A 21,642-nucleotide genomic window follows, 5' to 3' on the forward strand; every position below is an offset into this window, starting at 1 on the left:
GACGTTACCATGATTATTGAATAACTGAACTAAAGTGGTTGCTAGGCAATCATATTTCTTATTTGAAGGATAAGAGGGAGGGAGGTGATGGAAAGTACATGTTGTGGATGGAGTCAATGTAAACGAGAAAATACTGGGGCTGCAGATAACACATTTGTTGTGAGGCACAATGGACATTTGAGAGGATAGAAAGGCAAATGGAGTACCTCTCCTAGAATCACTCATCGTCTGGTTCTCAGGAAGTATTCTGGACACCTGATTTGGGGCTTACAGCATAATTTGTAGGTCCTTTCTAAAATTACTATGTTGATCAGTTTGCAACTGGTTGGTTTTCTTACCAATGTATTTGCATTTTCTTTCATTGTTTTAGAATAATAATGCAAATGATAAAGGAATGAAATTCACTTGGCCATCTTTCTGTTTTTATTTCAATTCTCATTGCAAAAGTGTTGGAATCTTATTAGAGCATGCTGCAGCCAGCTTACAGATAGAAAGGCTCTTTTAGCAGAAGAGACCCAGCATCGCTTTGCTGCACATTTCCCAGTTTGCAAATGTCTGCTGAGCTGGAAGTGATGCTGTCTCTTTCCGTCTGACTGCAGGTGACCCTGAGAGAGTCACATGGCCTCATAAAGTATAAATGACAAGGAGACCTCTTAAGATATTTTCTGTTGCTCAGCATGGCAAAGGGGCAATGGCCTGGATTTAACTTATTATTTGCATGAAGAGGTCCTGGGAAATAAAGAATTCCCAACATTTCCTTCACTCTTATTGTTCTTGTTACCCTTTTAGCAAAAAAACAAAAAACAAAAAACAAAGGCAGGGTAGTGTGTACCTTCTGGTTCCAGCCAGTAGATTTTTTTCCTCGCCTTTTAACCTACTTAATGAGAGAGGAGAAAACAAGCTATTTTCCATGATAATAATAAATAATATATATTGTACACTAACCTATTTATTTAAATAAAGATTTATTTATATCACATGTATTTAATTATACATAATATTTATTTAGGAATAAAATACAGACTAAAACCCAAATTTATATTTTTAAAAGAAAATGCCATTTCCTATTGCTATCTTCTTAAGGCTAACTCATCCTCTATGCACTCTACAACATGGTCCCTTATTTCTTTCTGTTTCCCATTGGCTCCCCCAGCTGCTCTCCCCCCCCCCCCCGATTCATGGTCTGGGGCAGCTTTTGAGGGGGGCAGGGTATTAAGCCAACTCTCGGCACACAGGCTTTGCTTCCTGTGGTCCTGCTGCATTCCACCTTGCACAATCCGTGACAATTTCTTTTTTCTTGCAGCTCCTCAGGGGGAAAAATCCTGAGAGGTAAAAGGGGGATTTGGAGGAAAGCTCCATTTAAAAACAGCCAGATATTTTCCTCTAATCTTGATGAGCTATGTATGTATGTCTTTCAGGCTGAGCAAAAAAAACAAAACAAAAAATCCCCCCTGCAATTTGACCTTTCTTAGCTTGCTGCTTTTAAAGAAACAAAACAGCAGGCAATTGGTGAGGTTGTTGAGGAATAGATGGCAAAACAAACGGTTGAAGCCGCAATGAAACCAGAAGGGTGGATTTTCTGATTCTGCTTATGAAAGTGAGTGGTGTTTTAATCCTGTCCTGAACTCTCTTAGCAGCCTTATCAGAATTAGGAGAGACTTGAACGGTAACCTTTCTCATTAGAAATATGTAGCCTTTTAGGGAAAACTTTGCAGCTTTGAATAATACTAACACATGGATTGGATTCTTTGCTGTTGGGCTATGAATGAAAATAGTAAACCAGACAGAACTCAAAAATACCAATAAGGAGAACATAAGGAAATAAATCACTGTATTTTTGGTTTTCTAAAACCAAGTTGAGCAGGATATCTTGATTTACTGTAGTTTCCCCTGTTTTATTGCAGTAGAGATGTTGTGTATTCCTAGCTGAAAGCAAACAGTCAGAAGTTACAGTTAACTGAATTAGTTTGATTAAAATGTTCTCATGCTGGGAAATGGAGTTTGTGGCTTTGTTGTGCTGGCCAACTCTTTACCCATATTTTGTACAGTACTAGGCAAGTCAAGGTCTGCTCTTGTAAGAGCTCAATTATGTTAAGATCCCTTGGGCAGGGTAGGTAGATGAGAATGCAGGGCAAACAGGAAAACTAAATGGGAAATTCACAGTACAGTAACTCTTGTATAGAATTGATGGCCCTAGGGCCCACCTTCTGGCTCTCACAGGGTTTTGAAGGTTCTTGCTGTGAAGGTCAATCTTAGGGTCATCATACCAGACTGGGCTGGCCCTAGCTCTTGTAGGGTTCAACATCTGGGAGAAAGACCTACGTTTAGAAGTGTTGGAAGAAATGTCCTTCTGGGTTCGGCTCCAAGTGGGGAAAAAGACACTGGAGACATGGAGGCTGCTTGGAAAGATGGTTTTAATGGTGGACAGGACCACATGGCTTGAGTCCTGAACAGAGAAGGTGATCACATGCTTCAATGTTGGTGGAGAAGAAGAGAAGAGGAAAGGGAAGAGAAGAGACTGAAGAAGGGCTTGCAGGGCTTTTTATAATCTGTTCGGCCCCACCTATCTGCTTCCTGTTCCTGTGTAAGAAATGTATTCTGATTGGTTGTCAGACTCACATGGGTCCACGCAAAGGCAACCCTCTAGGCTGAGTTTTGAATCCAGGTTTGGTTGAGTTCAGATGCCATGTGGGGAGTTGGGTAAAGGGCTAATATTATCATGCCTTAATCCCATCCCCCCTGGATCTGTAGGGGAGAACTCTTTATTATGTAAAGGGACTGGCTTGGCCTTCTTAATGGCCCATTGACAAAGTGGGTGGAGGCAGGAAGCTACAGGGAGCTATTCTCAATTTAAAACATGTTTCTTCCTTTTCACATCCAGGGAAATATAATATTCTGCCTTTTCAATATTTCCTAGGATATTTCATTTTTCTGGGAGAGGGCTGGGTGATAACTTCCCACAGGATACCCTCTGCCCTGCCATTAATGTATTTTCTATCTCTTTGCTGCCACTTGGTGGCTAATAGCCCTAAGCAGTTGCACTGTTGCATGTGGCACTTCAAAGATGGTAACATGTTCAAAATCACTTGGAACATAGCAAGCAGGCCATCTGTAGAATTCAAGGATACTTCTAAACAGATGGCTCCCAGACTACCACTGCTGGACAGACAGATATTGCAGCCATTTGGCCTTGACACCATGTGTGAATTTGTGTTTGAAGAAAATAATATGGAAATGGTGGGGAAATACATACGAGGCTTACAAAGTGAAAAACACCTTATTAGGTTCCTCAACCCCCACCCCCTGTCCCCCAGGAAAATTCTGTGAGACAAGAGAATTGTACAGTATAATACAATCCTTTGTGCAATAAGTTTCATGCTGACTGTAAAGAGTGTTTTTCTTTTCAAGTCCATTGGTGAGTGCTAACACACCAACATTCTTTCTGTGTCAGCACCATCTCATGTATATTTTGTTGGGAGGAGAAGCAGTGAAAGGGGAGCGAGTTGAAGGAAATGAGAGAAGGCCTTTTTTTGCTCCAGCTCCACTCAAATATTTTTACATTTTAGAAAACCTGTGTGTCTGTGTAAAGAGACCAGTAAATCAATGAACATGAATTCAGCTGGTATCAATTTGCTCTAGGCTGCATGATTTTTGGAAGAAAAAAAAGCACTTCACCTAGGAAGTCTGCTGCTCAGAGAACATTGAGTGCCATTGTCTTCTTGGGATCTTCTGTCGAGAAAACAGGTGTAGTATTTGTGGAGCATTTGTTAGTAGCTACAGCCCTTTGTTTCCCACTTTACGAAACGGCTACTGTAATTGGCTGCACAGCTCTCCCTCCGGCCAACACAGCAGAGACAGGAGGAATCGCTTATGTTGTACAGAGCCAACTTGAATGAATCTCTTGACTGGCCCAAGTTATGTTTTTGGTAAGCTCTCATCCGTCTTGAGGATTGGAAGGTAAGATTTGGACCTTCAGCTATGGGCATTATGGGGTGTTTTGATCTGCTGTTTAGTAAGAGATCTCTTTTATTTCATTTGTTTTTAAAAGCCTCCTTGAAGTACTGTGAGAAGTGGAATGAAATTGCAAGGGAAATGAGCAAAGTTTGCAGGCAAAAGGAAGTGAAGTGTTACTCTTAACGTTCGTAAATACAGAAAGAAAAGGGAGACTTAGAGAAAGGTCAGAGATTTCCTTAATTATGCCTGAAGTTTCTTTTTCTTATTTGTAGACTTTGGCCTTGACTTTCTTGAAGTCTCTCTTGTTTTGCCTTACTGTAAAATGGTCCCTTTGGATAATTGCAACCCGCCTCTGTTTTCAGCAGCAGGTAGTTTCTTTCAGGCTTACTACTTACTACACTTTTGATTAGGATTTTTTCTCCTTGGGTAATAGAGCATTTTGAAAAAATAAAATCTCCCCAAAGCATTATTTTTTCCACATAACAGCTGGTAAATTAAACCTTGCTGAAATCCAGATTGTCAGATTAAATAATTTGAGACAGTTCTGTTTTTTGACTCAAATAACTGAATCTATTAGCAGCATATTATCATTCCTCCCTTTAGCAGAGTTTAGCCTATTTCATCAGTCATTTCTCCAGGGGTCTGAGCTAAGAGCTGTTTTGAAATAAACAGGATCTTTTTCAAGATGAATTTGTCTTTTAGGTGAGCTAGTTCTAAGTAATAGAACAGCAAAACCAGGACTGTTTCATACTGTAGGAGTAGATCCCCAGGAAATTAATACGTACGCAAGGAAGTCACAGAGGCCTACCCTTGTGCCCTATGGCAATGGCCTAAGCACCACTTCTAGAGGGGGAAACATTCTCTTGGTCAATCCTCTTCAGCCAGCATGGGAAGTTAGCATGTTTTCACAAAGTTCCTTCATCTATGGAGGAGCCTGATTTGGAACTCTGCTGGTACTTTGTAAGCCAATAGGCAGATGAGATCTCTCTTCCCCCAGAGAGGGAGAGGTCTCACATTTGCTGATTACAGCAGAATAAAGGGATGGCTAATATAAGCAAATGTTTGCAGGCAGTTGCTGAGGAGGAGCTGTTCGTAAAGTGAAATGAACCCTTTTAATGACACCTGAACAAGACCTCTCTTCCACCCACCCCATTTCTCTGCTCAGTTACCTCTTCCCTCACCTCATCTCTGTACATGCTTGTCTGCGGAGAGTAATTGCATAAAAAAGATATATGGCACAAACTGTCTCTATCTAAAGCTTTAAGGTAATGTGATTGGGGGAAGTGGGGGAAGGTCTTCAGATTTATGGCAGCGAACCTAATTCACTTGTGTTTTTGCTACTCATGGGATAGCAAGTTGTATTATGTTGCAAGATGTCTGCAAAACTCTGTAAAGGATGGGTGCAGGGACTAGAGTACGTTGAAGTATAACAAATAAGTCAAGAAAAGGTTATGGTTTGTTCAGTTATCACCAAAGCCACAGGAAGAGCAATAAAGCAGAAACTGAGATAGTAGATATCTAGACACCAAATATAAACCCTTTGAGGAGACTCGGGCCTTTTATTGCTTGGTCATGGATGCCATCTTGTCTCTCTTGACTACCATTACCCCCTCCTTAGGTTTACTAATCTTCTTTAACCTTGTACCGAAAATAATTTATTAGCAGGCAGCACTGACTGGAATACACCAGCAATACTGTATATTAATTTGAACAAAATGAATATCCCTTCTTTAGAAAGCCAGCAGTTGTAAAGCTTTGGCAAAAACTTTTCCTGGGATTAGAAGCAGGAGCTGCCAGTTAAAGAACTGCATCTCTTCTCTTTCCCACCTGGGAGGGTTTTTTTTCCCTCCCATGGAGGCACCAAGAAGAAATGTATTCATTGTTTTTATCCCTGCAGCCTTTTTAATCCTAGACTGGTAAAATTTCAGATTTTGGCTTCTTCAGAGGTATCTTACATTGAACAAACAGCCCACTTTGGGAATCCTCCCAATCTAATACATATAATATTATGGCAATATTATAGCATAATTTGAATTGGGTAAGTTTCCAGATTGCAAAATAAATTATTTGTCATTGCAGTATTGACATCAGAACTGAGCAATTAATGCAGCTGAATCTTCCCAGTTTGAGACAGTGAGGTAGTGTAGTTTGCCTTGGGCTGCTCTGAGGTCCTCCAAGGTGATGAGGTCTAAAATAGGTTCCCCCCCCCCATATTATGAGCATTAAGTTATGACAATCAAATAAATGGCCAGTTTTGGGAAAATAAATTTGCTTTGGTCTTCCTCAGATTCATTCTCTCTTCATAGCAATTTTTTTTTGGTTTTGGTCTTATGTTTAATTCTTTGAGAGTTTGATAAGCTAACACTAAACAAAAGGCAGCCTGTTGAGTGCTTTGGTTTAGGATGAACTAAGTTCAGAATTCTTTATCTTTTGCACAAGGGAAAATCCTAGTAAGGCTCATCTTCCTTTGCATTTCTATCAAGTGGAAAAGGCACTTTATAAGGATGTTGGAGGATTTAGGATATATTTTTGTGCTTTCTGTCAATAGTAGAGCAGTTTCTGCGTTGCAATGGTTTGTTATGGGGTAGGACAGTATATTATGAAAGGGTAGGTGACTCTAATTTCCATAATTTCTGCTTCTGACAGAATATTGGTTTTGTAACAATTTGTGCACACAAGAAATAATTTCCTTTCCCCCCCAAAATATCTCTGTTCTCTAAAACCACCCTAATCCAGGGGTGGGTTCTGGCAGTCACTACTGCCATTTTGCTAATGGCTGCACTTGTGCGTGCTTCATGTGCTTGATGTGTGTTTTTCGTGCACATGAGCAGTGCAATAAAAGCGCACATGAGCAGAAGCAAAAAAAAAAATGCCGTTGCTATAGGTGCTGCCGGGATAACCGGTTTGGGGGCGTGGCAGGCCTGGGCCGCTGCCAGTTCCAGTGACCCAGGCTGCCAAACCTCTACCGGTTCATCCGAACTGTTCTAAACCAGTAGGAACCCACCACTGCCCTGATCTAGTAATTACTGAAGATTTCATAAAACCAGTTTGGGATTCAGTTTTAGGCACAGATATGTTTGTAGAAGGTCCATGCTTTCTTTCTTTTTTCTACTTTGTATTTGATCAAGATTTTGGAATGCTGTCTTACAGAGAAATCTGTTTTCTCATGCTGAACTCTACAATATATATTAATGTAACCTGCTATATACAGTACAATCACTGGTTACCACCGTATCTGGGTTGCAAAAGCATGGATGTTCAACAGAGGGCTCTAGAGAGCTAAATTTGTATCTCTTTGTTTCCATGTAGGGTTTGTCTGATTTTTGCAACCCAAATATGATAGCTCTGTTTGCATGAATGTGGTTGCATGGCTTAGCCTGTTATATATAAGATTACTAGAGTATTAGCAATTGCATTATATGTTTCTGTGTTTGTTCTCCCTTTTCATATGTGTAATTATATTAAAATTCCATCTATATTTAAGTTCTGTCTCCTATGAGCAACATATATCTAGTAAGAAGCATCACAAATCTTCAATTACTGTATGTAAAATATTCAAATTGAAACAAAAAGCGAGAGAAAGCAAAACAGTGCTGAGAAGCTTGGAGCCTTCTGAAGAGGCAGATTTATGCTCCATGTTATAATAGATTAGAGGTTGCTGAACTGATCTGGCAGACTCAGTCATGCCCATCAGAGCCTCTTGCCCTGGTTTGACTGCTTTATGGAGAGAGAGCCTTATTAGCTATAAGGGTTTCCTAGTCAAGCACAATGTTCCTGAAAATAATCCTCTTCTGCCTCTCTTTCAAGGAAAGCAAGTTACAACGGCCTTTTTGTTTTATCTCAAAGTAATTTTTGCTGATTAGTGATATGTAACACAACTGAAAATAGTTACTAACTTGTTTCTAGATTTTGGAAACAAGTGATTGCTTTCTGTATTAATAGATGCACCAATCAAAAAGAGGGCTTCTCCAGCATCAACATCATACACCAGTTTCCCACTAAGCAACACCTAAGCAACACTTGCCTATTCATTGGAAAGATTGGCATAATATAGTTCATTAGATTAAAATGGAGTAAGGTTAGTATGATCCCAAATACATGGAAGGATCAGTGATATAAGGAAGATATGTTAACTTGGAATAACAACAACAACAACCTAAAGGGATACCTCGCTCTTTGGAAATTCTAAATTTACCTGACTTGAACATTCTGACTCTACAAAAAATCACCCTACTTGGAACAGCTTATATCCTCCGACGTTACCTTAACAGTTCCTAGGTCCTTGGTTAGGACTCGAGCTGTTGAGCTACCAACCAGTCCCAAAGGCTGTGAATCTCATCAAAGATTAACATATTATTATTAACAACAACAACAACAGCAATAATAGTTATTATTATTATATACTTTATTCATTAAACATGAAACTCAGTCAATTGAACATTCAAAAATGCATTACAAATACCAGTGACTGGTGCTAATGGTTGATATGGTTTGTTGTATTGTTGTAAATACTTTTATTATTATTTCCTAAAATGATTTGTACCCAGACAACACACTGTTCAATTGAAATTGGAATTTTTATATGTTATAAAACAAAATAAAAACTTAGAACAAAAAAAGAATGTTTGGGGGAATTCAGCCATTCTCTTAGATTTGTCTTACTGCTGTGTGTCAACAGGATCATCAGGATATGTTTGTCTGGGTTAGCTTATTATGTAAACATAATATTTGCCATCTTAAATTAGTCTTAAAGTATTATATTCGAATCTTTGTTCATTGTTTTATATATAGTGCCTGATACATAATTCTTGCACTCCTCTGATCACTCTGCTATATTTACATCTATAGTAGAAAACAAAATACATTTCTCAACTCAGTGTTTATTACATGCTTATGTATGAACCAAAATTGAAAATTTATTCCACAGTTATGATTGCAAATATAAACATGGCTATGAAGATTACAAGAACATAATCTCACCCCAGGGTGTTTTATCTCTTATCTCTTTCTCAGTTCTCCAGCTTTCGTGCTATTTTAAAAGGAGATCCATTTTTATTATAGACATGTAAAAAATATATGTGCACTATTCTGTCAAATTATTCAGTAAATGGTAAACATGGTTATATACTTTTTTTCTTCATTTTTCCTGCCATTGCAAATACAATGTAAAAGTTAATAGGATGACTGACAAACATTAATGTTACAAAATATATATTATATAACATTATTTGGAGCATATTGTACTCCTGCTACTAAACTTTAGCAAATGTCTAACGAAGCACACAGTCTAGGACAGGGGTGTCAAACTCGTGGCCTGTGAGCCAGATGCGTCACGCACTGGCCACCCCCACCCCATTTTAGCGAAGGGGGAAAAAGTCACTATACGTCATGTGACGACAATGTGATGATGTGTGTTTTGACACCCCTGGTCTAGGATAATCATGCAGAACAGTGACAAACTCAAACTTGACAGCTTTAAGACTTGTGGACTTCAACTCTCAGAATTCCTCCTCTCGCTCTTCATCTTGATGATGTTTGGACGGGCGGTGGGAGGGAGCTGGAACCGGTTCTAAATGGCACTGTAGATTTGTGGAACCTCTTCTATAGAAGAGGTTAGAACTGGCAGGAACCCACCCCTCACACACACACACACACACACACACACACACACACACACACACACACACTGCAATAACAGTGATTGGATGAGTTTGTGGATCAAAGTGAAAAAGAGATACCAAGAGGATGTGGCCAAAAGGATATTTTTGCAGCTTTGATTGATATGCAAGTTATAGCTCTACCTGGATGTGGAGAAGTTGGCAATAGTAACTTATTCCCCTTACCCCTGTGTGGTTAGGTTACTGCAGTGTGCTGAATATGGAGCTGCTTTTGAAGATGACTGGTATGGAATGTTGGCAGTTAGACATCATCATTGCAGAGTTAGCCTTTTTTATGGTGGGTGTGTTGGTTTCCAATGGGCTTCCAGGCTCAGTTTAATGCATTAGAGATGAATGGGAACAAGGATGACATTGCTTAATTTATTTGTTATTATTTTATTGCTGCGATTATATTTTGAAACTGCTCTTGAGATTCTTGTATACTGAGACGAAACAGTATTAAACTATAAATTAAATACACAGATAAATGCCCTACTGTTGCAATGTGCACATTTTTTTTTTAGCAGGATGCTTCTGAGACCTGATATTGTAGATAATATATCAGGGAAGAGACCCAGTTTGGTGTAGTAAGGCACCAGGCTTAAAACCAGGAGACTGAGTTCTAATCCTGCCTTAGAGAGGAAGTCAGATGGCTGATTTTGAGCTAGTCACTTTCTCTTAGCTCTAGAAAGGAGGCAAAGGCTGACCACTTCTGAAAAACCTTGTCAAGATAAGTGCATGGTCTACTCCATGCCATGAATCAAGGCTGAGTTAAAAACACACATACACCCCAACAAATCTGGGAGAAGAAAGACATATTTCTGGCATTAAATAGCATGTTTCCTAATGACAAATGTAGCCTCCTGCTAATAGCTTCTATCTTTAAAGCCAACTGCAAAGAAGCCCATTCAACTATGTCTGTATGAGCAGGAAGATGAGTGTAGTAAGAAGCAGCGTAGTAAGAAGCAGAATAGCAGCTCTGTCTTTCAGGCATACATTCCCTATTTTGCTCGCTAGGTTTTGTGTACCAATTAAAATCTTTTTTGGCTATAAATCTAGTACATCCAAGGGACATAAACAAGAGATATGTTAATTTTGGTCAGAACAACAACAGGCCCATGCAGCAACCATACTGCTTCTAGTCATAATAAAGCTTTGAAGGCATTATTATTGTATATATTATTAACCAAAAAGGAAGAAAGAATGTGCAATGGCAAGTTGCAGATGGCCCTTATGTGCCTGCCTCTTAGGTGCTCTTGTACTTTGTGGGATGGGAAGGGCGAAGAAGCAGAGGTGCCCCATTCTCTTAACAGTTTGCATGGTAGAACCTGGCACCATTAGCAGACTTGGAGCAGGACTCTACATGTTCATGAAGCGTAATGACGAATACAGTCAAGGGGGAACGAGGTTTAAAAAGGAAAGAGCATCGAGGCAGTTTCTAAGACCTGCTGAATCTGTCCCTGGAGCTTCTTCCGGTAAGCTTTTTTTTGTAATTAAGTTTTCTTCTGCCTCACTTATGCTGTGCTGAAATACTATCTCTTCTGTTTGTCTCTTCTCCTCCCCCTCAAGAACTGAGATGAAATAATAGTTGCATACCTGTTTATAAATCAGTAAACTTAAACTGAGTTTAATGTTTAATTTCTGCCTGCAGCTCCAACTGTACTGTCAGTATAGGTGGCAATCAGACTGTCTTCCTTCATTTTCTATGCGTCTTGGATATGTGTCAACCTGGCAGGTTTTTTTTAACCCAGGACCTTATTTACTCTTTCCTACAGTCATTTAGCAGAGAAAGCAAAAAGGGGATCTCCTTGCTGTGTGTACTTACTGCTCTCTTGCTTCTGAACCTGGATTAATTATATTTGTCTGAGGTTTGTTGGTTGCTTTTGGGGGGCAGGCTCCATTTTGTTGTGGTTGTGTGTTGCTTTATTTCATAAATGTAAGGCTTTTGGTTGGCAGACAATCAGATTGTCACTAACTGTGCAGAATTGCTCCTTTGGCCAGGAACATTTCTAGGCAAGGGAATTTGCAAAAAAGAAACTATTTTTTCTTCAAATGCTCATATAATTCTGGTTTTACTCCAGATATTGGCATTTCTCTTCCCAGGATGAAACAGCCTACTAATTATTGAATAATGAATATTTTCCAACTACCAGACCAAAAAAGAGATGTTGGTTGATTTCAAAGTAAAGTTAACACTGCTTTGGTAACATTCACAGTTCTCAACTGGTAGATCTTGGAGGGAAGATATTCTTAAAGGGAAGAAATTTACCAAACTGAAGTTATAGAGACTCTGAAAGTTTGTATGAGGCACTTTTATATTTGGAGTATGATAAAATCTTGTTTTAACAGCATAGCTTGGTTATTCAGGAAAATCAGTTGAATTGAAGAGTAAGACTATATGAATGAGACTATATAATTTGATACATAAAATATAAATAAATAAGACTGTGTCTGTGTGATTTGTGTAAGGATGTTTTTTTGTTCAATTGGCATCATTTGCCTTGTTTGGGTAATGATACTATTATGCAAAGAACAGAAAACACAACAGAGAGTTTGGCCCACTGAATGCAATGTCTATTGTGTTGAAGCCCAATAAAATGAGCCTTCACTGTGTGGCTATGCTGTCTTGCTGCATATGAGTACTGAATAAAACTCACAAAGAACCCAGCAGGACAAGCAATATTTTTCACCAATGTGACGTGAAAGAAATTAATCAAAAACAGTACAATATTTGCTGACATTATTTACATCTATGTCCATTGGCAAAAAATCGGAGTTGATAAAGCCAAATTACCTCTACCACCAGGTACACCAATATCATAAAATTGGTGCACCTCAGGGACGTGCGGTCAGGGGAGGCAGGGGAGGCAGAGCCTCACCTCTCATCATGAAATAATAATATATAATAATAATATATATTTCCTCCCATCCCTTTTACACGGCTCCCGCTAAGCTCCGGTAAGGAGAAGAGCCTTTGGGGAGTGAAGAGGAAGAGGAGGGAGGAGGAGGAGGAGGTGCGCGCGCGGGGCAGTGCCAGCTGGGCAACCAGGGGAGGCAGGAGGGTTCTCGGAAGCGCCAATAACCTTCCTGCTTCTGCTGTACTTTGCGCGCTCCTCGCGACTGCAATAGATGTCCGGAAGTGGCAGGGGCTGTTGGGCTAGAAGCCCAAACCCCATTAGCCCCAAAAGCCGCTTCTGGACGTATATTGCAGTCGCGAGGAGTGCACGAAGTCCAGCAGAGGCAGGAAGGTTCTCGTCATTCCCCAGTCGCTTTCGTGGCTTCGTCATCCGGGAGCGCCGACAACATTTCTGCCTCCGCAGCTCCCGGGCGCGGACGGACAGAGGTAGCCAGAGTGGGGCCGAGGCAGTCCGGCGGGCAAGCGACCAAGGATCAGGCTGCCTGATCCTCCATCGCTCGCTCGCTCTTTCGTCCGCCCGGACCGCCTCGGCGTCGCTCTGGCTACATCCAGCCGGCCGCGCCCAGCAGCTGCGGTGACATCATCAAGACGAAGTGGCTTGGAGGCGAAGTGCTTTTCAGTTCTTTTCTGTGCGTCTGGCATTTAGGTAGATAGCTGGATGTCCTAAACGCCAGACGCTCAGAAAAGCACTGAAAAGCAGCTGCTGTTGGGGACCGTGGAGCGCGAGCTGGCGGAGCACGCTCAGGAAGGCGGGGAATGGGATCACGTGTGCTGGAGGCTGAGGCAGCCTCAGCCTCCAGCACACGTGGTCCCATTCCTCGCCTTCCTGATGACGTCACCAGCCTCACCAGCCATAAACCTCACCGCACGTCACTGGTGCACCTAGTGGTAATTTCTTCAACTCTGTGAGATAAATTGGACTGGGAGGTGGTTACTGGTTGACAGTCACTCAGTAAACTTTTGTGAGGGATCAAGAATCCTTAGAATTTCTCTTAAATTATTGTTCTTGCCAATGACAAAGTAGGACTATTGAATTGGGTCTTCAGAGATGAATAATCCATGGGAATGTTGGCCCCCTGCACACACACCGGTTTTTAAAATGTAAATAATTTTGAAGAGCGTTGCATCAAACACTTTGATTCTTCCAGCTGCATTGCCTCAGCTTCTTTGTAATGTAATTTGGTTGGAAACTAGATTTGATGCCTGTAAAGATTTCTTGCTGTTAATAAGAAAACTACTTTCTATCTAGTTTTATTCTTTTACATTGCTATATTTTAATAGACCTGAGCCAAGAATTTGTGTTACGTAGATGTGATCCTGGCAAATAAAATGCGCTATAGGAAGCCTAGCATGGAGCCTATATTTGAATGTATAAGATGCCTAACTCCAATGGACTGTTAAGCAGCATTAAAATGGAGAAGGACCAGAAACCATTTTCTCAACCTGCCACTACTCTCCTCCTGCTTCCTCCCATCCCAGAAATCTTGATGCTGCACTCCGGAGTTATTATTGCAGTCCTGCCAGCTGCTATCCAAGCACCACATCTTTCATCTGACCGAGAGCCATATTGCGGCTGCTTACATCTCTTTTTTGGTTTGGTAGTTGGAAAATATTCATTATTCAATAATTAGTAGGCTGTTTCACCCTGGGAAGAGAAATGCCAATATCTGGAGTAAAAACAGAATTATATGAGCATTTGAAGAAAAAAGTGTTTCTTTTTTGCAAATTCCGGTTGCCTAGAAATGTTCCTGGCCAAAGGAGCATTTCTGCACAGTTAGTGACAATCTGATTCTCTGGTGTGCTTGATGCACTTCTTCCACCACTTTTAGTAGTGCAGTTCAACCATACATAACTGCAGTTGGCACTGCAATTACAGAGCATGGTGACACAAATACTTTTTGACAGATCCAAGTAGAGCATTACAGTTTCTTGAACAATTTAACTATATGAACCTGTTAGGTGGAGGTAAATTATGTAGTTTGTATCCAGCATTGCTCTTAAATTAACTTTTCTAGACTTTTTATAGAATTAAACTATTCATTTGACAATAAATACAGATGACAGAGGTCAAGGTTGTTTATGTTGGAGAAAAATAAAGGTCCTCAGATAATCACCTCCAAACAAAAAATAACAAAATGGAAAGAAAAACATTTAAGTTTAGTTACATGAAGTGGTACAATTCTCTTCCTGCTTGGTCAGGAATACCCCTGCCCCTTCTCTCTACCAGGGTGTTTATTCTTACTCTAGCACAACAAACAGATCTCCGACCAGTTTGCCAGCGTAAACTTGCCTGACCTTGACATCACTAGCAAGTTGGCTTCCTAGCCCTTCCAGAAGTTGTTGCTGTTATTCTGTGTTGTTTGCAGTTTGATAGGCCTAGCGGGAGGTGACACTGGTAATAATTCTGGAAGCAGGGAAGGCATTTGCAGTAGATGTGTTACAATAGCCAATCCAGTTCTGTTGCAAGAACTCTAACGGAGAGATTTGCTTATAAAAAGTCTTAATAGTTTTTTCATCCTAACAATATGACGTGCCTTCTTTATTTGTTACCATGTCAAATCACACTGAGCTTTTTTTTACCCTTTTGTTTTTTTCTGTGATTGATTTAAGTGTGTTTGTGTGTTTGTGTGTGTGTGTGTGTAAATGGTGTAAGCAGCTTTTACTACTGTATTTCAGAAGCTGCAAGCATAGACATTCCCATTAGCATTAGCTCCATTTGGGCATTTCATACAACTTCACAACCCATTAATACAATTTTTGTAGGTGGAAAAATGCATAAATGGCTGAAATTGCGATCTACTGCATGAATTTTTCTCTTCTATTTCACACAGGCTGAGAATAGAAATTTGTGCTACGTTTTGTCAAGTAACCCTTCATACTACGGAAATCTTGGTTCAGATCAAATCAAGTCAAATAGCTTTATTACAGTCTCTGACCAGCTTTTACAGTAAAAAAGTACAATTCACTGTTAGGGAAAAAAGACAACAGACAATAAAATGACATATCATTAAAAGGGTTGATTCAGATCTCCTTAGCCATGAAGTTGAGACTAAAGTTCAGTTACCTTTTCTCCACACAGCCTGTCTCCCAATATACTAATGAGAATATAATATAATGTATGTCCGAGGTACTGTTCTTTTACTTGGTTGAAAGAACTAAAAAGCTGAATAAATTCATACATAAATCTACATAAGTATACACATTTAGTAAGAGGCGTTGATTCTTAATTTAATTTGCTTTAATTTATTCCAAATATATATTTCTGGAAAGCACTAAATTATTATTCAGGGAGGTATATTTTAGCAGTACAGAAATGTTTATGGCTTTTTAAAAAAAAGTTTCTATTTTTAGTGACATCTCTATTCGCATCACCATGCTTGCTTGGATTACTAAAATCCAGACAACCACAAGATGGCAACAGAGAGTTGAATTTTGTTGTATCATTTGGAGGACTTGCAGTCCAGATTAATAAGTGCACAAGGTCATATTAATGTGATCTCTATTGATATTATGAGCACAAAAAGTGCTCTGGTATGTAAAAAAATCTAGCTAAGAAACTGGCCTGGAGCACGTTTATTACAGTGCAAAGAGATTTTTGATTGTGTGCTTTTCTTTGCAAAAGCTCCATGCTGGATGCTGATGTTGTCTTATGCTGTTTAGCTCCTCCTACTCTGCTCCACTTGCTTGAGACAAGAAAAAGAAAAACTCCTTGGAAGAGGGGAGGGGAGCCAAAACGCAGGAAAGGAAACAACCAGACAAAGCTGTGATTTAATTTTGTGGAAAACCATACAGAAGCAAGGACAGGTCAGACTGCAGAAGTAATTGGCTTGGCTGGCCCTGTGGCCCTTAATATTGAAAAAGGATACGAATCAAAAGGGGACTCTCACAAATGAAAAGCTGTCTTATTCTCTGGGGAGATAAGAAAAGTTGTAGCCATGATGGAAGCTGTGGATAGGGAGGCAAGAGCAGGAGCTGATTTACTTCTAAACGGCGGAGACTAAATCCCACCTCAGCTAGGGACAGCGCCTGCAGATAGCAGCAAGCAGTTGTGAGTTACTTCGCACATGCTCAGAGGAAACTTAGCTCTTGCATGCAAGGACTCAGGACTGGAATTAAAATATCTAGACTGGTTCTAAGCACAAACAAATTATTCTGTGCAGGTCAAATAATGAAAAGGTAGTCTCTAGAAGAAAAATATTTAAGGAGAAGAGTAATGTTAAAGAATACTGGTTTTGTCAAGGATTGTTGTTAGCATATTTTTTAATGTGTTACTCTTAATTCTGCTTAAGAATTCTTTGGTTTGTATCACTTACTCTTTGGAACCGCTTCTGATTCATTACTAGATGTTCTTTTTAATATTCCCCAAAATATTTCATTCTCTAGGAGGGTAGGTGGGTGCTGGCTTTCTACACGTATGTAGTAAAGTAGAATAAAATATGGATTAAAATATTAGAATGAAGACGTGGCATAAAAGGGACAGTTAGAAGCTTGCTTAAAGGGACAGGAAAATGTCATCAGCCTTCAACCACAACATGTTCCAGCAAATGTCCCTATGTCAAAAGTCCAAAACCACAAGGTTCAATTAAAGTTTGTTAATGACACATAGTCCATACCTGTAACAAAAGGAGAAGTAAGACCCCCATCTCCTTATAAGGCTTTTTTCTCAAGGTAACCAATAAGAAATGAGTTAAGTGTTACTGTGTTATGCTGTCTTTGAGAATGTATAAGAATGCGTGCTTCGATAATAAAGATTGTTCAGAACTTGCAATGTTGGCTATGGGCTAATGTTTCTGAACCTGGCTGACCAATAAACTTTTCCTGTATCCTGAGAAGTCTAAGCCTGTCATTTTCTGCAACAATTCTGGCGACCGTGGCAGGACTTAGAGCGATATTTCGCTGAGGATGGAACGGACCGACCGGTGCCCCATCGAGGCCATCTCGCCCTTCTTCAGGCGCCACGGAGACCTTTCTCTGGAAGGGGGCCGACGACCTCTCTTGGGCATCTGGAGGACACCACCGATCCAAGAATCTGACCAGGATCAGGACAAGTTAATAAAAATTATGCCGTCTGAGAAAGAAGATGCCTGCAGGCAAGTATCAAAAGAATTGTAGACCCACTCAGTTAGGAGTGGAAGAGGGGGCCCGATCACCCCCCTGAGCCCGGGATAGCGTCCCTTCCAAATGGAACCGGCGTATTCTAATGAGGCTCTAGAATGTGTGGGAGGTTAAGTCATCACAGTTCCTGAAGGCGACCGTGGTATTCTGGCACCCCAGGTCGGTGACAGCGTCTTAGAAATAGAACATGGGAAGGTGGGGAGCGTTCCTCGAACACCTCTCCAATGCATGTTGGGGAAAAAAACTCTGAGAAAGTTTTAGTAAAGTCTCTGGCAGAGAAACTATCCTCACCCCCATTGTACAAGCCTCTAGGAGGAAAGAAAAAGAAAAAGAAAGTCTCAACGAAACATTTAGTTCCTGTGTTGTTTTAGTTTACATGTTTGTTTTTGTTGATGTGTTTAAGTGTTTAAAAAGAGAAAGAGAGTGTCTGTCTCTGACATCAGTGCCCTACACCTGTGTAGCCTTGACATGAAGTGGTTGACACTGAAGGGGTAGGAGACCCAGGGAGACAAAAGGTGGAATCAGATGTTAGTTAGAATGAACAAACGGTCCCATTAGGTGGGGCCAGGAGGAAGGAAACCAAAAAAGGTTACCGAAGGGATAGATCAAGTGGACCACAAACCTGGTCCAAGGGAGCAGTTGAGACAAAAGCTCAGATTACCCCTAAGGGAATTTTATTGCCAGAAGCTGAGTGGGAGCTACGTAAGGTGTGGATATATGCTCCATTCTCAATGGCTGATTTATATAATTGGAAAAATCAAAATCAAAAGCATATGTATCATGCATGTAACTCTATTCTGGAAGAGAAGTTGCTTGGCCAAGAATCCGCCTCATGCGTATGGACCTCTTGGTGATACTCAGTTCCAGCTCCCATCAAGTATAACTGATGAGATAATCTTAGATGCAGCCCAACAGTTTTGGAGACCACACATTGTGACTCAAAAGCTAGCCTTTACTATTGCTGTATCTCCTTGCTCTGTGGAAGCAGGGCTCTTCATTAGATCTGCACACTGATTAACCTGTAAATGTAAAGCTCTTAAGGACAAATTGATCCTTAGTTTTCACTTTTCTCCATAGTGAGGGGGAGGAGTATCCAGACTGGGTTAACCTTGTCCTCTCATTGATTGGACTGAGTCAGATAAGCTCTTTGGGAACGCCCACTGGTCACCAGGTTCTACCCAGTTATCGACTCAGTCCACTCACTGGACGGTGGACCATTCTGATTCTCCAGAAAAAATTCAAATCAAAGCAAGGAAAAGGTTTGGATCTGCGAATTTTGCCTCCCAGTGCTGCGTTATAGCCTCTGATCCCAGCAAGGACTGCCACAAGCCCCGCTGGAGCGGCACGCTGCCCTGGCCACTGAGTGAGACCGGAGTCACTCAGTGAGGACTGTTGCGGGCAAGCAGGAAAAGAGGGCACAAGCCTCCTGGAGGCAAGCCCTGCGCGGAGGTTAGCCAGACACAGGAGCGCTCCGCCGCTCCCCTCAGGGGTTGAGCAGCGAACTGCGGTTTTCCCAAGCACTGCGGAGTGCCCGCGCTCCCTCCACGTGGCCAGAAGAGCGCAGAGGAGCCGAAGAGGAGATCCCTGGCCACAGTGGCACCGGACAGAGGCAGGAGGCTCGGAATCAAACGGCAAGGGTGCGCGGCAGCTCTGGAAAGCCCCAGCGGCTAGGTGAGCATTTTAAAAGTCGTGCCCTTTCTTTTAAGCCACGTGGCACCATTTTGAAGCCAGGAGGACCCACGTGGTCCAAGATGGCAGTGCCTAGCAGCTCCGAGGAAGAAGGAAGCCAGGCAGCTGCTAATCCGGCCAGCAGCCCAACCGGAGGGGCAGAAGAGCATCCAACCAGGTCAGTGGCCTTCCCAGAGACTACCCATAGGAGGGGGGGAGGAAAGGCTAAATCAAAACAGAAGCACCTCTCCCCCAGGGCAGATCCAAGGGAAGGGGGGGGCAGAAACCTCCCAAGCCTCCTTCCAAGTACGAAAGGCGAAGGCATCAGACCTTGGAAAGGCTCTGCAAGAAGGCAAGTGGTCACAAGAGCACCCCAGGCATGGGCACAGAGGGGCAGGCTCCAGGGACTCCCTCCCCAATTGGAGCCACAGAGGAGAACCCAGCCATGCAAGCTAGGATCCCTATAGACACCTCTGGCATTTGGGGCTCTGCTCGGGAGGGGGCAATCCCCCTCCCTTTCTGCAGTGGGAGCAGCCTTGCCCACAGGATTTCCAGGCCTGGGCATTCCTCCGACACAGGGAGGCATGGGACAGCCCCCTCCCATAGGGGCACCCAATTTCCAGGAGATGATGATGACAGCCTTTCAGCAATGCATGGCAGCAGCATTCTAACAGCCACAGCCACAGGGGGCCTCCCAGGGCCCGTGACTACCTGGATGTCCAGGAGGAAGACCTTCCCAGTTCCTCAGCCTCATCTCAGGAGGACAGCGACCTGGAAAGTGAGGAGGGAGAGATCAGGGAGAGCAAGCTGTCTGATAATGAAGGCATGCTGCCTCCCAAGCCTACATTCACCGGGTTGTTCCAGCCTTTGCTGTTCAAATCTCTGCTCTTCAAGGCCAAGACAGCAGCCAAGCTGGGCAACAAAGCTACAGAGGTTCCACCTCCACGCCAGGGCTTCTCAGCGGATAACATTTTTGATGAGCAGACCATCGAGGCTGACACGATACCTACGCCCAAGGCCTTCCTTGACCTGGTCAAGCGCCAGTGGGCATCCCCCACTGCGGGCCCTTCACCTTTATCCATGGACAGGGTCTTCTTTAACGTGGACCAGGAGATGGCGAAGACGCTGGCACAACCCTCCATCAACGCTCTGGTCGTGGCTCTGCACACGACTACCATCCTGCCAGGGGAACCAGAAGATGCCCTAAAGTTGGAGGACAAGAAGGTGGACCTCACCTTGCAGAGGGGTCTTGGGTTGTGAAAGCAGCCACCACAGCCTCCTTCATCAACCGATCTTCCTTGCAGTGGCTTCAGGAACTACAGCAACACACCCCTATAACAGATGGCCGAGCCCATCAGGACATCATCAAGCTGGTGGCGGCCATCCAGTTTTCGTCGGATGCCACCATAGCTGCAGCCAGATTTGCCTCCAGGGCGATCGCTTCTTCGGTGGCTTCTCGCAGACTGCTGTGGCTACGACACTGGCAGGCAGACGTCCGTCACAAGTGGCGACTGGCATCAGTTCCCTTCACAGGGGACACCCTCTTCGGACCAGCACTGGAGCCATTCCTAATCGAGAACAAGGACAAGAGGAAAGTCCTTCCCACCACCCCGAAGAAGGGCAGCTTCATAATGGCGCCATACCCCAGATGCTCCTACTCCTGGGGTCAAGACTCTGGCTCCTTCTTTCGGGGTCAGGACTCCTTTAGGGGATCAGAGGCGGGGTACTCAGGAAACAGGCAGTACCAGGGGGGATTCTCTGCCAGGCAGAGATACCCAGACAGGCAACAGAGAGGCAGGCAGCAAAAGTGGCCCTTTCGAGGGGGTGGAGGGGGGCGCTCCTTCCACAAAAACTGTCAGGGGAAGATTTATTTCACCCTGAACTAAAACGAGGCTTAGACCGCGGCTGTTTCCAACAGGCATATTCTTTAAGGTTCGAAGAAAAAGAAATAAACTTTCTGCAGAAACATATTCTAATTAATAAACAAACTTTAATACAAAAATAATAAATGGAAATAAAACGAAACTAACTAATTGTTACATTTTGATAAAAAAAGTTCCGTCTCCCAGTTTTCCTGGCAGCCGGACAAAGATCAGAAGTAGCTCCCAAACCTTCGATTGTATTATGAAGCTGCAGTATTAACGCATGTAGCAGATTGGTTCGGGAAAACAAAAATGGAATTGCTCAATATAGAAGGTCATGATCTTGTTCTGGGATGGCATGCATATCTTTTTTATGAAGACAGGGTGGATAAAGTGTTCAACAACCATGTTCTCCGTAGTGCCTTGATGAGAATATGGAAGAAGCACCGGCCCAATTGGGATTATAAAA

The 21,642-nt window shown here is 42.2% G+C and overlaps 1 protein-coding gene across 15 annotated transcripts in view; it reads left to right on the plus strand.

The window, feature by feature from the left end:
* Positions 1 to 1,238: 1,238 nt before the first annotated feature.
* Positions 1,239 to 21,642, plus strand: part of EVA1A (eva-1 homolog A, regulator of programmed cell death) — a 44,145-nt gene continuing 23,741 nt past the window's right edge. For 3 of the 15 annotated variants that reach the window (XM_081942927.1, XM_081942928.1, XM_081942915.1), the window contains exon 1: positions 3,753 to 3,957. Coding sequence is in view for 3 of the 15 variants with exons in the window: in XM_081942920.1 (XP_081799046.1) it covers positions 3,645 to 3,744 (100 nt within the window). In the remaining 12 variants the exon portion in view is untranslated. The other 12 variants (XM_081942920.1, XM_081942921.1, XM_081942924.1 and 9 more) reach the window with 12 other exon arrangements.

The sequence above is a fragment of the Natrix helvetica genome, assembly GCF_964273705.1.
Source record: "Natrix helvetica genome assembly, chromosome: 2".
Lineage (NCBI taxonomy): Eukaryota > Metazoa > Chordata > Lepidosauria > Squamata > Natricidae > Natrix > Natrix helvetica.